Source organism: Osmia bicornis, chromosome 9 (assembly GCF_907164935.1).
Source record: "Osmia bicornis bicornis chromosome 9, iOsmBic2.1, whole genome shotgun sequence".
Lineage (NCBI taxonomy): Eukaryota > Metazoa > Arthropoda > Insecta > Hymenoptera > Megachilidae > Osmia > Osmia bicornis.
In genome coordinates, this window is record NC_060224.1 from 3357872 (window position 1) to 3372574 (window position 14703).

At 42.2% G+C, this 14703-nt stretch overlaps 1 protein-coding gene across 1 annotated transcript; it reads left to right on the top strand.

Moving 5' to 3' along the window:
- The first annotated feature begins 1640 nt into the window (after positions 1–1640).
- Positions 1641–13145, top strand: LOC114872151. The gene is given in 7 exon segments (XM_046287158.1): positions 1641–1787; positions 1847–1906; positions 1909–2127; positions 2850–4120; positions 11068–11228; positions 11800–12107; positions 12501–13145. Coding segments are annotated over 7 exon segments (2634 nt in total). The 3' UTR covers positions 12969–13145.
- The last annotated feature ends 1558 nt before the right edge of the window (positions 13146–14703 follow it).

Genomic DNA, 14703 nt, shown 5'->3' on the forward strand with positions numbered 1-14703 from the left:
GGATAGCTCGGGGAAGGAAACCCACGGTGGTTCAGGTCGCAATTAATTTAGAAGATGCGTGGAATATACGCATCGGTTACGCGTCGTTCCACGCTTCTTCCAGCGATTATTGCCCATACATTGTCCCACCTTTCGCCTCCTTGTTGTTCCTTTATCGCGGAGGAACGCCTATTCCCTCTGATTATCCACGCTTTCCGCGTGTATCTTCGCCTACGAGGGAACGTTGTCACTTCCTACGTGCGTGGTTAGCCACGCTCGGTAGCTGGAGAACAAACGTGCATCAAGGTGATCGGCCGATGCGATATCTACGAACGGGTAAGACCCAGGATCGCCTACGCGGAGTTACACGTTAACTTTTCACCGGTCAGAAGCGAGGAATCTCCTTAAGGAACAGGGACGTGCTTCGTCTTTTAATGGATCTACCGAGAGCGAAGATAGGATCGCGTATTGCGATTACCTTATCGGGCGTGTTTCATGGGGAAAACAAAAATTTTTATGAATCACAAAATAGATTTAGAATTTGTATAATTTCAAATTGATTTGAAATTTGAATAATTATAGATCTTTGAAACAGGACCGGTCCTGGGCCTAGGCAGACTAGGCAGCCACCCCCATAAGACGATTTTGCATGTAAGAATGCAAGAAGATTAATTGATGTAAATGCAAATCTAAATTAGTTATACAAGCTCCAATGTTAATTTTATAAATTTTATTTGAGCTACTTTTTTTTATGTCATATATGAGAAGCCTTTTTCGGAGCTCGTCTCGGACCCCCGAAATCTCAGGGCCATCCCTGCTTTGAAATTGCTTTCTTTTGATAAATTGAAATTCTTTCAAGTATACGTATACTTTCAATCTAAAATTCCACAAGGTTGTCGACGGAGCCTTACAGAAACCGCGCTGGCATCCTCCGTGTCCAAGGGACAGTGACAAATTATAATTCCTCCGGAAAGTGAGCAGGATTAAGTTCAGCACGCGACACGCGGCGGTACAATCACTTTTGTTCGATGATTTTTACGAGAAACATGTTCGCGCCCCGACGACTATGTACGTCCGGGTCAGTCGCGTCAAGGACGAGTCGATTTTGTCGCGGCAAGGGGAGGATTCCTGACCGGTGGATAAAAAAGCTGTGGCAGGCGAATAATTTCGCTTGTACACGCGGCGAACGATGCGTTCGATCAAGGTCGGCACGAATTGTTGCCTGGAAAGGTAACAACGAAACGCAATCACCACTTCCATTGTATCAAAGGATCTATCGATCCTGCGGTAAGAAGCGAAATAAAGGGAGGAGTACAAGGCTTATCGCCTTGACGCTAATAAGCGACCAACAGTTGCTGAAGAATAAAGGATGAACCTTAATTTCATGGTCACGCCGTAGAACGCGGTTATATTTCACGGTAATTAAATTAATATTGAACTGTGACATGAATAAAAAGATATATTTAAATTAATGATCAACTCTGATTGTTCACTGGAAACCTGATACTAATTGAAGATCTACCTACTGCCTTTGATAACAGTGCAATGAAATTAATTGATGGTTATTGAAATTTTTGTATAGGTACATTGGTGTTGAGATAATTGATGACACACCGTGTGTCTTCTCATTTCTGATAGTATTTAAACGATTTTAATCTAAGATGTTCATTGAAATGATAAAAGTCATTGTACATATCAAAGTACCTTCCAAGACTCTATATCTTCCAACCGGCGACTACCTGGAGACCATCCTCCCATGGTATCCCATACCCTATTACAGAAAACGCGTATCTAGTTCCAGCGTTCACGTGACGCGGTGAAAAAGGAGAAAATCGAGGAAACAGGGAAATAAAACGATTCGGAGAAGAAACGAGCCACGCGAAGGGCGTGGCGAAAGACGATTCTCGCGGATCCCGGATCCAGGGATCGAGGGATCCCGTCGCCGAGTATTCGGTGAACGTATCCGCTTGTCCTTCGACGATTCTGCTGGTTCCTGGTTCGAAGACACCGGTCGCTGGCTCACTCGTCCCCTCCGCCATGTATATAAGTCAAAACGGGATCGGTAGCAAGGTGCACAGGCCGAACAGTCCTTCGACGAGCAAGGAGGTTCGAGCGGGAATACACACTTATCGTACGATGCAGTCTATGGTGAGTTCGATTTACTTCGTATACTCTTTATTCATGGCGGGGGAAAAAAAAGTGTTCGAGGGCGAAGGGTCGATCGTTTCGGATTCCTTTATGATCGAATTTCTAGCTGGAGGGCGAAAGGTTTTACGACGCCTATTCTTCTCTTTTTCGTGGGTTCAATATTCCGAAGTTTTTGATAGACGAAGGATTTTGTATATTATATCGTTGATCTAGGATGACGAGTTAATTATTGCCACTTGACGATCCCTTTTTCTCTGTTTCGAAATTCGTCTTAAAATTCAAACTTCGAAGACTTAGACTTAAACGAAATCAATTTCAAACACTCGGGCAACGATCACCTCCGCGAGAGGTGCATCGGAAAAACTGTCCTGGTAGAGATTCGATCGGATTCGAATGGCGCGTTGAAAGTCAAACGAACGCCGGCTGAATACCGGCTCGAAATCAATGCCTCGGAGAACAGAGGGAGTCTTTTCAACCGCTTCTCGATCGCTTCTCTGTATCTCTGGTGGCCAGCATGGCTGGCCGTTCGTCTCTTATTGGATCGTAAAGAGAGCTGGATCTCAGAGCTCATGCAAGTATAAAACGTCGGTCCTTCTTGAGCGACGAGAAATACCCGTTGCCATAAAATTCGACGATTCGTAGCCACCTTTGGTATCATCCGAGTAGCAATCTCGAAAGGATCCTCGATTTTATTATACGCATACGATATTTTGACTTTTCAGATTCCATTTTTCACGGTTCTGAGCCTGGTCTCGGCCAGCCGACTGACCTTGCTACCCTACGCCTACCTGTCATCACCGTTTCCGGTGTCCCATCACTTCCAGGACACGAGGACAGGCGTGCACGCTTACAGTTACGCGGGTGGTCCATCCGCCAAGGAGGAGATCAAGGACGCTGATGGAGTTCTAAGAGGATCTTACAGCTACATAGACGCGAATGGTATCCTCCAATCCGTCTTCTACGTCGCGGACGACGACGGTTTCCGCGTGGCAGCGACTAATCTACCTACAGACGAGAACGTGGAGGCTGAACAGTCTCACATCCTCCTAGCCAGGAGCGCGGACTCCGAGAAATCGAGTCGCAGAAGGCGCAGCATCGAGGAATCTCCTGAAAATCCTGGCCAGAAGGGCATCAAGGACAACGTCGATCAAGGAACGATCTCGAACTCAGCCCAGAAAGCGACGACAGCCTCTTCCTATCAACAGAACGAATCGCAAGACGAATCGGATGAGAAACAACCGATCGTAACGAGGAGCGTGCTCCAGCCGGTGATCCTATCCGGCGATATCCCTCTGGCGACCTCGCATCAGAGTCAAGTTCAAGTTCACAACAACCAGCGTATCGATCTAACGCAGGATAAACCGGTTGAACGTCAGTTGATCCTTTCAGCTCCTGCCATATTGCAAAGTCTTCCAGTACTGACTCGGGTGCCTTCTTACCACGAGAACCGTATCGAACTGCACAAACAGTTGGGCATAGAGGGATCCAAGCCTAAGGACGCGGTCAAAATCGACCCTGAACCCATCACCGTCGTCCCATCATCTTCTATCGCTGTTCCATTGACATCTACGGTCATCGCGAAGGAGAGTGTTCCAGTTCTACCGGTCATCTCGAACGATCCTCTAGCAGTGATCCCAACTGGTCAGCTGGCAAGTTCTTCGGTCACCGCGTCCATCTCCAGTCATGGAGTCAGTCAAATTCATGGACCGTCCAGGGAAGCCATCGCCATTCCAAATTTAATCGCTAAACCTTCCATCCCCATTGCTACTCTGAGCAAGAACGTTCCAATCTCTGGGCCTATCATCGGCAAGGAGATTCTTCCAGTGGTTCCAATCGCTAAAGAAGGTAATCTAGCTACGGCAACGGTAACCACGTCCATTTCCAGCCACGGTGTCAGCCAGATTCATGGGAATTCGAAGATCGAGCCAACGCTGCTAGTCAAAACCACGCCGATCGCACAGATTCATTCGCTTCTCGACGTACCGATTTATCTGCATTAGATCGATGTCATATGGGTTTCTAGGCAGGCTATTACCGGAAACGAATTGATTCGCGAGACGAGCAGAGAAGAGGAAGTGTCTACGACCGGGATCATTCTTCGAGGGATGTTAACCTCCGGATGATAGGTTGTCCGCGTTAGCGAGAGTGCCGATGATGGATCGAAGTCTTGTTCGTCGATAGCTCGCTGCTTGGTACTTCATTCACTCTTCGTTTCAATCGCTTTATGATCTTTTGTTAAATTATTGCTCATTGTTCGCTCGACAATAAAAACCATTTCGTGTTTATAGAAGATGGATTCTTGTTTAATATACCTGAATTATCCTGTCCCTATTTCAAAGAATTTGCGAATATGCTTTAATGAATAAAATTCGTAGAAATTCCTAATCGAAGAAATTTAACTCTTGAATTAAATAAGAAACAAAATAAGCAATTTCCCCTGTGCAACGAGGCGAATAAAAAGCCTATAATCTTGCGGCTTCGCGAGTGCACTTTTGCCTATAAACTCTGAAAGAAATTCTCCTCGTTTGCAGAGTTTCGCTGGCGAGTACTCGCTAGCTATTATTATCGTACGCGAAGAAGCACGGCGAGCAGAGGGAACGGCTATTTTCTTGCCACGACCAGGGTCGTCGACTCGCTAGAAAATGAAGGGAATTCGAAAAAAAGTCCGGAAAATTATTGCTCCTTCAACGAATATCTTATTCTCGTCGGACGGGACGTCTCGTTTTTCGGAGTATCGAAGTAGGAAGAGAACGAGGGAACGTTTGTCGCGGCTACGACTGTGGGAAAGGGCGCTGGAACCCTTGACCTTGAACGCTATTCAGAACCCCATTATCCGGAATATATTGCGGCATTAAAACGGTCCGCGCGTCCTATCAGAACGTCGGATTAGTCCTCCGCGAGTCTTCCGGCTGATCCGCGATGAACTTTCAGGATTATTTTCGCCCGGCGCATCCTGCTCGATCTTGCAAAAAGCTTGGAATAAACGGAGAATAGATCTTTGTAAATCCGGCAGGGTTATCGATTTTTTGCCGTCAAGTCGTGTCGTGCTGATCACGCCGACACCGAACGGCCTTCCGATCAAGCGGGAGAGGCGCGTGAAAGAAAAAGGTCGAAGAATCCGGATCACCTTCCAGCGCGATCAAGTGCACGGCCAGGGTGAAGGAACTCGTGCCAGATGAGCGGCACGATTAGAAGCGGCCCAATGTATCGAGCGTATCTCTTAATACGCGTCGAAGCTCGCAGCCGCGTTTCTTCTCACGCGTGCAAACATCTCCGCGCCTTTGGAATCTCTTCGCGTGGGTGTGTGTAACAAAGACGTTGAAATCGGCCGAGGATTATCACGATTTTCAAACATTTCTTTTATACTTCTGGTAGCATCTACATTTGAAAAGTTTCTTAAAATTTATATTCCACAAGAGCTAAGAATTCTTCATGTTTAAACAAATCGAAAAGTCCTTTACCATTTTGGGATCAGAGGCGTCGTTCTCGAGATACAAAGGATTAAAAATTAGGCGTCCGACTTCCGGGGTGCCCTGCCCGCGCAGGCGCCTTGGGTCTAAACATAGCACCCCGGAAGTCGAATCTTCAATCGCTCATATCTTGGAAACGAAGCCTCGAATTGCAAAATGGTAAAAGACTTTTCGTTTTGTTTGGTTACGAAGAATCTGCAGCTGAAGGGGTGTTCTGTTTTCTTGAAATTTGATTTCTTTGTTTTTTCATTAACGAAAAAATTAGTGTCAATTGAAGATAATTACAAGATGTTCAGTTTAAACAATTTAGAGAATTTCGAAGGGAAAGGAAAGACAGAAGCGGCATTGAGAAGGTTAGCTCGCGTGTCTCCTCGTGCCGATTTTTCTCCACCTCCGGTTACTGTTAGTTTACGGGGCCGCGAACGATACGGCGACTAAGACGAAGGCGGAAAGGAACGACGATTCGTCTGATAAAATGGTTGCATATGTTACGAGGCCAGACGGAGTCATGACTCGATAACGGGAAGGGTAATCATGATTTAGCACGGTCAAGAAATTTCAAGAAAAAGAATCCCAATGAGAGAGCGAACCTTGAGAATTCAAGATCGTAAACTTGCTATCTGTTCGCTTTCAACGGACCATTATTATTTTATGGAAGATTTTATTAGTCGAACGACTCATCTTTGCTGGTATTTTACTTTTTTCATTTTATTTTCCCCCATCAGCGTAGTATACTACTATCATTTGCTTCCAATTAGATGTAACATGTAAGAAGTTATCAATTTTCCAATTTATCTATCTCTAACAAGGCCTATAAATATCCAATTTTACTGTTATCGCATACGACTGGATTTTACCTACGCGAAAGATAAGGCAGCTTCTATTTTCGTTGCGGGATAGCCTGAAGTAGGAAGCTGAATCTGGTCCTACCGCCGCGTTCTTGCAATTAATCCATTATCGCGAATGAAAATTAGTTTTAGAGTTGTGTCCGTGGCTGATAACACCCACGCAATCTGTGAGCTACGCTACGCGAACCCGTTTCGTCGATCACTCTTCTTCAAACTTCCTTTATCATTGTTTGAAAGTGAAACAATCATTCTTACGGTAGATCTTGGAATTAATTAACCTTCCACTATTTTCGTTTTTTAAACAATCTACAAACGTCTGAATTTAAATTGAATTTTCGAGCACCTAATTTTGATCAAAGAATCCTTGATCTATGTTATTGATCTCAATCCTCATATAAACAATATTAATTTTCCCCTAAATTAAAACTTTTAATTAAAGACCTTTTAGGATATTTTTCTTATTTTACTAATTTTTAGAATAATTATTTCACAAAATCCTTACAATACTTAGAGAAAATTTATATAATATTAAAATAATTAAGATATTTCATACTTTGCCCCAAAATGCCAGGCATTCTATACGTTGCCAGTAACATTTTCCTCCGTTTCGAGTATGATTGACCCTACATCTGTCATTCGACAATAATAACGAAGAACTGATTGACGCGCAAGTTTGGTCCATCCTTGTGATATATCGTTCGGAGTGCTGATGGGAGGCAGTGTTAAAAGTCGACCAGAGTAGCCGATGCAGGATCAATCAGCAAATGGAATCGTTAGTTAGCGTTGTAATCACTGATCGAACGTTACTTCTTCCTTGTAGTACACTGTTCGACGAACAATCGTGATCCACGATCGTGTTCCATACAGAGAGTCGTGGATTCGCGCTGTTTATCACGGCTCGACTTCTCTTTAGACTACATGAAAGCTAATTAGAGCCTCATGGTATCAATGCACCACAAGTGTCGGGATGAATCAAAGCACTTGTCGATGGGTCTTTGATTAATGATTAGCGCTTGAGGTAATTTAAAATTAATTCTCAGCAAAATAATCAAGGTCTCGAAAAATCTTCAAACTTTTATAACGCGCAAAGGTCGACGACTCCGTTCTATCTTGAATTTAACAAAATTCTCCAAAGAAGTGAACGAGCAGTCGTGCAATTCCTCAGGGAACAACGAGCAGGAATAGTATTACGGGTCTGAAAGGATCCACGAAACAGGCTACGTCCTTTTACGGAGTCACGAATTTTTCTTGCTCTCATCCCTTAACAACATCGATCCCGATTCAGAAGGGTGGACCCATTGAATACAAATCGATCAGTACCCCGGCTCGTATATATCGGTGTCGCTTATCCGCGTCACAAAAGCTGGGACACGAGATGAAAAACCGGCTGATTTACGGACGGGCTCGAACACTCGTCGAGGAGATGTTTTTCGTTTCGCTTCCTCCTCGATGATTTACGATTATTTCGAATAATACTCCATAAATTCGACCGTTCGCGTTGGATAAGCACGGGAAAATCTGTTCACGCCCGAATTTACGCGGAATCGATATCGGCATCGATCAACCCACGTGGTTCTACGTTGGTGATTTTTCTGGACAATCGAGTGGAGCCTCTGACAAACAGGGGGAATTTTATTAATTGCGGGAGAAGCAATATTTCCTTCTATCTATAGAAACGTAGAGATTTATTGAATATGTTGGTCGTCGCGTTTGAAGCGGTTGAAAATTTCATCTGGTTGTATTTTTATTTTCATTCTTAACAAATCTTGAATTCCTTTATGGAAACTTTGCGCTCGTCGAACAATGATTATTCAACCCTTTCTTTCTTTACGTCACTGCTCGTTATTTACGGAGCTTTTTACGAGGGCCGTTCATAATTTTTTCCTTGCGAATTTTTCTTTACCAACAGATCGAAGTTAAATACAGTACCGAGCAAAAGTCTTCGGGTTCGATAGATTATTCTTATTTCAATATCAACTTGGATTTTCAATATTCTTTTCAAATTTAGTAATCAACACTTGCAATATAATGAAATCGAATAATTAAAAAAAAAAATGATTTTGAATAATATTACTAGTACAATAATAATGAAAAGTAGTAAATTAAGAAATTTCTCTTCGTTTCATTAAAACTATTAAACCTTTTAACACATTGATCCTGATTCTTTTTACTACAAGTCGCGAACAAGGTACAAGGCTTTTGCTGAGCATTGTATCGAGTTTGCTCGTGTAATCACGCGCAAAACATTCGTATTCCCATCAAGAACAAGAGAAAGAGAAGAGAGGAGAAGCAGAGGGAAAAAATATCGCTAGAACGCATGCAGCCCAGCCAAGGATCATTTCCAAGGGAAAGTTTTACGAGCGAAACGCGCACCGCCATGCAATAAAGACGTCCTGGCGACCCTTGCAAGCTCGTAATTTCGAAAGCCGCTTAGAATGGCAAAGAAAGACGATTACTTTGGAACCCCCCTTGGCTAATTGAGATCTCGACTACCAAAAGCAGCGCTCGAAGCCACGGGAGTCGACTATCGATATGAACCGCCGGAAAATCATCAACAATGATCCTTGAAAAATCAAACTCTGATATTTTCTACCAATTAAATTTTGGTAATATGGAAATATAGAAATTTCTACTAATTAAATTTTGGTAATATGAAAATATTCTTCGCTATTATATTTCAATAACCCAGAAAGGAAAGTTATTAAAAATTTTCAAAAATTTATCATTGCAAATTAAACAAAATCGATACTTATGGTTCTTGAGTAACAAAGTTTGTACTCTATTATGTTCATCGATATTGATTCAATATCCTAATAGGTACTCGGTTACGTACATCCTCAGCAATTAATAGCTGCCTCAAGAAGGACGTATATATACTTGGTCGGTGTCGAAAGGGTTAACCCAACGACGTAACAAGTTCATCAATTCCATCGGTATTACTCACTGAGCCGCGGCGACGAGGACGCAACAAGTCGCTGAGGAGGATTTTTCGCAAAGTTAAACACAGCCACGTGGGCGAGCACGTTGCGTTGGTTTTGACATTGCCATTAAACGCGTTTTTCATGTTAAAACGTAGTCAGTCTAAGTTGAATCGCATACCTACTGCATTCTTTACCTCATTTCTAAATAAGTAGAAAAAATTCACTCCAATGGGCTTCGATATAACAATAAGAAAAGAAAAGTCCAAGTGTCCCATCAACGAGAAATTAACGACACAAGTTCCCCACGGTCTGGTCGAAGGGTTCAAAAGGTGACACGAACACCCTTTCAGATGGGATCGGATCGAAAACGACCGGTCGACAGCAACCCCTAGTGACTTTGGAATGTGTGAAGGATCGACGCCTCGTACCGTGGCCAATAAACATTGATTTATCGGCCTGGAAATCGAACTCGAGGTGATTTGTGATCCTGGACCGCGCACCATGAGCCTGGTCGCGGTGCACCATAGGGCTCCGTAGGGCCCCTGATACCAGACACGTTGGTGGGGGGGCTCATCGTGAGCGTACATACGTATCCACGGGGTCCTATATAAGAGGATGCCTACCAGAGCTCACACTCTCATAACCGTTAGCTCAGTCTCAGTGGAATTATCCGGTAACTTGGAGGAAAAACTCGTGGAAAAACAAGGGAACTTGTAATAAGTTCTACGGCCTCTAGTCGCACCACCAACATGTTACACGTGAGTGTTACATTATTTTATTTTAATTTTTGAAGAATAACTTTCGAAGTGTTTCACTTCAGTAAACGATTTTCAAGGGTGAACTTCGAAGAATGAATTTACAAGGGGGTGAAAATTTGTAATTTGAAAGTAGTTTATGAGGCGCGTACGAGGAGACTGATGCGTCTAAGGGTGCAGCAACGAGGCGCAAATAAGGGAAGTTTAATTCAACCTCGTCACGGTTGTCATCTAATTTCCAAGTTTTACGAAACAGATAGCAGGATGCAGTCTTAATTAGTATAAGGAAATCGATTTTTCAATTTACTGAGGAATTGTATTAAATTTACGAATCATCAATCTTCTAATTATTATTAATATTTATAGAAACTTGTAACGGTAGTTAAAAAGAGAAACTTTGAAACAGCGATAAAACAAGAGTCGTAAAGTAACGATAAATGGCGAGGAGGAAGCAAAGGCTTTCAACCGTGTCCCATGAGCTTCTCGTCGTTTTCCCAGAGAATAATCCGCGAAATAATCATCCAAAAGCCGCAAGTTCGTCGGGATGGGGTTGAAAGTTGTTCGTCGCTCGGAAGTTTCTCACGAGAGACGCTTTATTAATGCTTCCTGGAAACGCTTAAGCATCCCTGAAATGCTTGGGCGTAAGTTTTCTTCTTGTAACAGTGTATCGTCGAACGAGTCGCTAATTATCGGTAATTGAATCGCGTGCAGGTCAGATAACCATCAAGCGTTTACCTTGCATATTACGGTCTTCCAAATTTAAAAGAAAAACATCATGCACCCTTCGTGACAATATTTCTTATATAAGACACTTTTTGGTTTAATTTTCAGGATCCTTTTGGCTCAGTGATTTAGAGTGACCCTCTATTTTTCCATTATTTTTAATTAGAGGAAAATTGTAAATTCTTTTTCAGGTAATTTTGATCGGCATCTTTCTCGAGCACAGTCTCGCTACACCCATAGCGAACGTTTGGCTGAGTCCCATAGGATCTTTGACGCCATTGAGGCAATTTCACATACAGGATGGCGCCGGGGGATATCATTACTCATTCACGGGGCCTCATCACGCCAAATCGGAATCCAGCTTGAACGGAATTACACAGGGTGGTGAGTGATCGTAATTGACCTTTGAATGCTTCTCATTCGTCAATGCCATTTTCATGATCAATCATCATTTTCTTATTACCTTAACCCTTTGATTAGCCATAAAATTCTACGTAATTTATTATATCAAAGGTGGTTATAATTCAACGCTTTAAAAGTCAAATTTGTTCCAATGGAAATGAATGATTTGGGGTAACTATCCCTCACCATTTCATACTTCTATGATTTTGAAATTCTAAAAAGAATATTTGACCATTTTTATATGTATATGAAAAGCGAGGAAATATCAGAATAAGGATAGACACGGACAGGTTAATTCGCAAGCGACGTTTCTATCCGGTTACTCGTGAATGGCACACATACCTTTCGAGACAGACGCCCACGTTCGCGAACGACCACATTAGAAACGATGATCGATGTGATGCAACGTAACGCCCCTGCAACGAATCCATCTTCGCGTCGACTCGTTTTAAATAATACATTTTTATCGTGTCCTTTTCATCGTACACCTTCGTATAACCGACCGCAGCGATCCATTTTATCGTACGATTTATATTTTCACTTCCCCTCGCAGGCTATTCTTACGTCGACGCGAATGGAGTACTGCAAACGGTGACTTACACCGCGGACGATGAAAATGGGTTCAGAGTGAGCGCGAGCAATCTTCCGCAACCACCGAAAAATCATCTCCAAACTGTTCAAGACACCCCGGAAGTGGCCACGGCGAAGAAGAACCATTTGGAGGAGCTGCAAAAATCGCAGCTGAGGGATCAATCGAACTATCAATCGAATATTTTATCCTACAAGATTCTACCCTCCTATTTTAGCGTTGCTCAATTGGAAAATGATAACGAGAAGAATTTGGCTGTTCGAGAGATTTCAGTAAGTAGAATTTTTCTTTCGAAGATCTCAAAAGGTTGCGCAAATGAAATTTAACTTTATCAACGCCCGACCACTTGCAGGAAACAACATTCGCGTTAATATATACGGACTCGGAATCGGTTCGACGGGCGGTTTCCGCCGGTGGCCACGGTGTTCCGCGCGTACACATTTTATTAACGTTACGATGAATACGAGTTTCGGAAACTTGTTCAACACAGAAAGTTTCGACACAGCCATTGGGGAACGCTTGATTTCCCTTAATGTCGGATAGAAATTTTCAATCTCTACCGAATTTCACTTACTCGTTTTCAATTCATTTCTCGATGACACTCGAAATTCTAATTAGCATTTGGAGAAAGAATTTTAATTCTTAATTTGTGCATCATTTTTCAGAGCACCGCCAAAAATCCGTTTCTTCTACCAGCCTCCGAGGCTCAGAGGATCAAAGTCCCTAAACCAGATCACAGTCTTTTAAAATCATCGCCAAAAAATCCATCGTCCATTCAATCATCTCATCAGAGGAAAAATGAAATTGTTCAGGAGAACACCCTGCAATCAGGCAAACTGGTGACACTGAACAACGTTCAGAGGCCTGTGGCCGTTCCTGGATCCTACGTACTTCCGGTTCTACCTTACAGATTGCTTCACAGCGCTCTCCATCACACTCAAGATTCCTTAGGCCAGTACGATTACACTTATGCGGGTGATTCTAGCGCGAAAACTGAATCCAGGTCTTTGGACGGTACTACGAGAGGAGCTTACAGTTACATCGACCCCAATGGCATTTTGCAGCAGGTCCATTACGTGGCTGACCACAACGGTTTCAGGGTTCTGGCCACCAATTTACCGGAAGCTAAATAAAGACACCCAGAGTGTCGCTCGAGGAAAGGAAATTCCGAGTTTCTTTCCTCCGAAAGTGGATTAGGATTTCAGATGAAAATGAAGAATTTTTGTTTTATTACCTTGAGTGGTTGGAATAAAAAATATTATTAATTATTGTAATTAGAAGCATCAGAAACGTGGACTAAGGAATGCAATTTGAAAACGAAGGATTTTAATGCAACTTTGATTGAAAAAGTTTTGGAAAAATCTGTGGATCTTAAAACGTACCATTAGAAGATCATTTGAAACTCTAGACGCAATCAATTTATTTCCAAGAAATTCCAGGAAGATTTTTATCACGGTAGCCTCCTGTTAGATCGAAGATGAATGCAAAGGTGTACGAGGGAAAGGAAAACTTTCCTCGTTCCTTTCCTGATGATTGGAAGTCGACTTCCTTTCCCTTTTTTTTCCCCCTTCAACTTTTACCATAGAGCGTACGTGATCAAAGAATCCTAATAATTTTCGATCCATCGCGAAACCCGTTTCTTACCGTTGGGTGCTCCAAGGGGTGCAGGGTAATCAAACTTTCCGAATGCTTCTCGAGTTCGTTCCATCGCGGTTACGCGTTCGTGAACCAACAGGGAACGAACTTAATTCGTATTCGTTTCTCGCTGTTAATCGCGTCCGGTGGTTAAGACAATTTACACTTGAATAAATTATTCTTTACCTGCCACGTGAGTTTATTTTATTATCCCTACTTCACGCTTTCCTCGTTGCACCGGTTACTTCAAAATTAATCAACAAATTGATTCGCTTTCAAAGTAGAAATAGCCAATTTAATTAAATTTTTGTAAATGGATAAATAGAAGCACATATTAAATTCTAGAAAATCTGAGCTTCGAATAAAAATTCATAGTTGTTAAATGGAAGCAATAACATCTAAACTTTTAATACCTCGATTTAATCTGGCTAAAAGGGGTGGTTCTATTCATCGATAGCATCCCGATAGAGAACCGTTCTCTATAAACTGAAGTTATCGAAATTTAACGTAATAAAAGGGGTAATCGAGCAGTTAATTACACAACTTGTATTCCCAAACAGGCTTTCAGAATACCTATTCACCTTTCCGAGTTCGCTAATTTACTTAACAGTCGAATTGACTGCCCTTTTCGGACCTTCATTCGAGCTCTGTTGAAACAACGAAAGGGAGGAGGCTTTGAGGTCGAGGCTGAAAATTTAATGAAACGAAAGGGAACTCGAATCGTTTGCCTGAGCTCTGTTCACGCCGACGATTAAACGAATGATTTCCTTTGATCTGAAATCATAGACACGAATCTGGGGTGCAACAACGATTAATTAATTAATTATTGCTTCTCTTTTATGCTACTCTTAAAGAAACTTTTTTTAAATTGATTTTATACCGTGTATTAATATAAGCAACTCGTGACCATACGAATGGTAGTTATGTAATTGTAGCCAGTTTTAGAGGAGATCAATAAATTACGATGTTCAATCTAATACTGCGCACTCGTAACTCTTTCCCACCTGTTATTCAACTAGAATCTATGTATCTTTACCGGGGATTGTATTAAATTACAGAAACATTGTGCAATGCACTAGTAAATACCAGTCTGGTATTAAATATCGTTATCAGATTATCATTTTTATGAAGCTGATACAAATTTGTAACAAAATTGATAGCAATCATTGAAATAACATTCGAATTGAATTTGACACACTATTTTAATCCAAATAGAAACTTGTACAAATATGA